This window comes from Drosophila rhopaloa, unplaced genomic scaffold, assembly GCF_018152115.1.
Source record: "Drosophila rhopaloa isolate 14029-0021.01 unplaced genomic scaffold, ASM1815211v1 contig_3, whole genome shotgun sequence".
NCBI classification, from domain to species: Eukaryota; Metazoa; Arthropoda; class Insecta; order Diptera; family Drosophilidae; genus Drosophila; species Drosophila rhopaloa.
The window spans coordinates 9533764-9535514 of record NW_025335123.1 but is presented as its reverse complement, the minus strand read 5'-3'; the positions used below and the strand labels follow the sequence as shown (position 1 = coordinate 9535514).

Below are 1751 nucleotides of genomic sequence, written 5' to 3'. Positions count from 1 at the left end.
CAATTCCTGGCAAATCCCTTTTCGTACGGACCAACATCAACCCTTTATCGTATAGTTTTGGGGCGCCTTCGCTGCGCATCATAACTCATCATCGACATTGGCAACCCGCGCGAGTGATTGATGAACTGCCGAATCAGTACTAGGCACACTCACTGCTCAAATATGCAGGATACCCCAGCGATGCCCCACTGATCCCCCATTGATTCCCCACTGATCCCCCATTGATCCCCCATTGATTCCCCATTGATCCCCCATTGATCCCCCACTGATCCCCCATTGATCGCCCATTATCGATATCCAATCGGGGAAGCCGTGTTGAGAACGCCAGAGAACTATTCGGTTCGAGCCGCACAACTGAAAATTTCGAGTCAACTTATTTCCCATTTATAGAGGATGCAAAATTCAACAGTGATCAGCAGGGTGAACGCGGGCCTGAGTCGCTGCCTGAGCCACCACCGGAAATTGTGTCGCAGCATCGCCGAGCTGGATTGCCTCATTTTCAACGACGAGTTCCTCAAGGATCCACGGACCCAGTGGTTGCTCCACCAGAGGCGCCAGAAGGAGGTCAAGCACAAGGTCAGCAGCTCCTTGGGGCGAGTGCGAAGTGAGGTGGGTCGTCTGCTCGACCAGTCCAACAATACGCTTTCTCCGCATTCCGCAAAGGTGAGCTGCGATTTCCTAGCCGCTGTAAGCACTTACCTATTTTCCCTTTCACAGAGTAATCTGGCGGTCACACGGGCCTTCTGTCAATTGCTTCAGGCCGAACCGCCAAGTGGAGTTCATACGCCCAGGTCCAGGACCCACACAGGACCTCTGCCCGCCTTCACTCCCTTGCCCTCGCCCGAAAGACGTCCCAGTTTGAGGGTCAGTGCCAGCCTGCCTCGCACTGAGAGGAAGGCCTCCTCCAAGGCATGTTGCCAAAGTGGTTAGAAAGGAGATCACAAAAGTCAGGGAACCTAATAAGAACCCCGTGAGATGGAAGAGAAATTGCTGGAGAAATCTTGGAGAGATCTGCTCCCAAGTCTGACAGAGATCTATGAAATGGATAGATCTGTGGCAGATTTGCGAGCTATATCTGTGGGATGTCTCGAAGTATCGGCAAGTGGCGATCTCCCCAAAAGGACTGAACTTATATATCCCACACATCACGGGATGCAACTGGAGGAGGAGGAGGAGGAGGAGAAGGAGGAGGAGGAGGAGGAGGAGGAGGAGGAGGTGTTGCCCCCGCGTCGGTATCCGTGCTGCTCTCGTTATTGTTATGAATAAGTTAATAACATGGCGGAAGGCTTCTTTTGTCGTGTCCCAAACAAGCAACAACCTGGCAGGCAGCGCTTATTAAATGATTGAAGCCTTTGGTGGGGCGAGGTGGTGGGGACATGGACATGGACTTCGACTTGGACTTGGACTGAGACTGGGACTCGGACTCAAGCTGGGGGCCCCCATAAAAAAGGTGGAAACCTGGTTCTCGTCTTTTTGTTGCCTGCTCTTTTTGAGCGCTGCTTTGTGGTTTTTTCCCTTTTGCGACCGACGACCAGCGACCAGCGACCACCATCAATAACAGAGCCCGGGCCATATTTATGATTTGTTAAGCAACGCCGAACGTGCGAAAGGATAATCACAAGCGCCTGCTGGCACGCCCCCCTCTCAACCCCCTCCCCTCCCCTCCCCACCCCTCGCTGACCCACCCATCAGACCCCTTTTTTCGAAGGGTTCGTCGTCGTGTGTGAGGCATTTCCAAAATTGAGTCAATG

At 53.2% G+C, this 1751-nt stretch overlaps 1 protein-coding gene across 1 annotated transcript; it reads left to right on the top strand.

The window, feature by feature from the left end:
- Positions 1–350: 350 nt before the first annotated feature.
- Positions 351–1314, top strand: LOC108044972. The gene is made up of 2 exons (XM_017124148.1): positions 351–663; positions 718–1314. Exons 1-2 carry the CDS (start codon positions 394–396, stop codon positions 928–930), a joined length of 483 nt encoding a protein of 160 aa, XP_016979637.1. The 5' UTR covers positions 351–393; the 3' UTR covers positions 931–1314.
- The last annotated feature ends 437 nt before the right edge of the window (positions 1315–1751 follow it).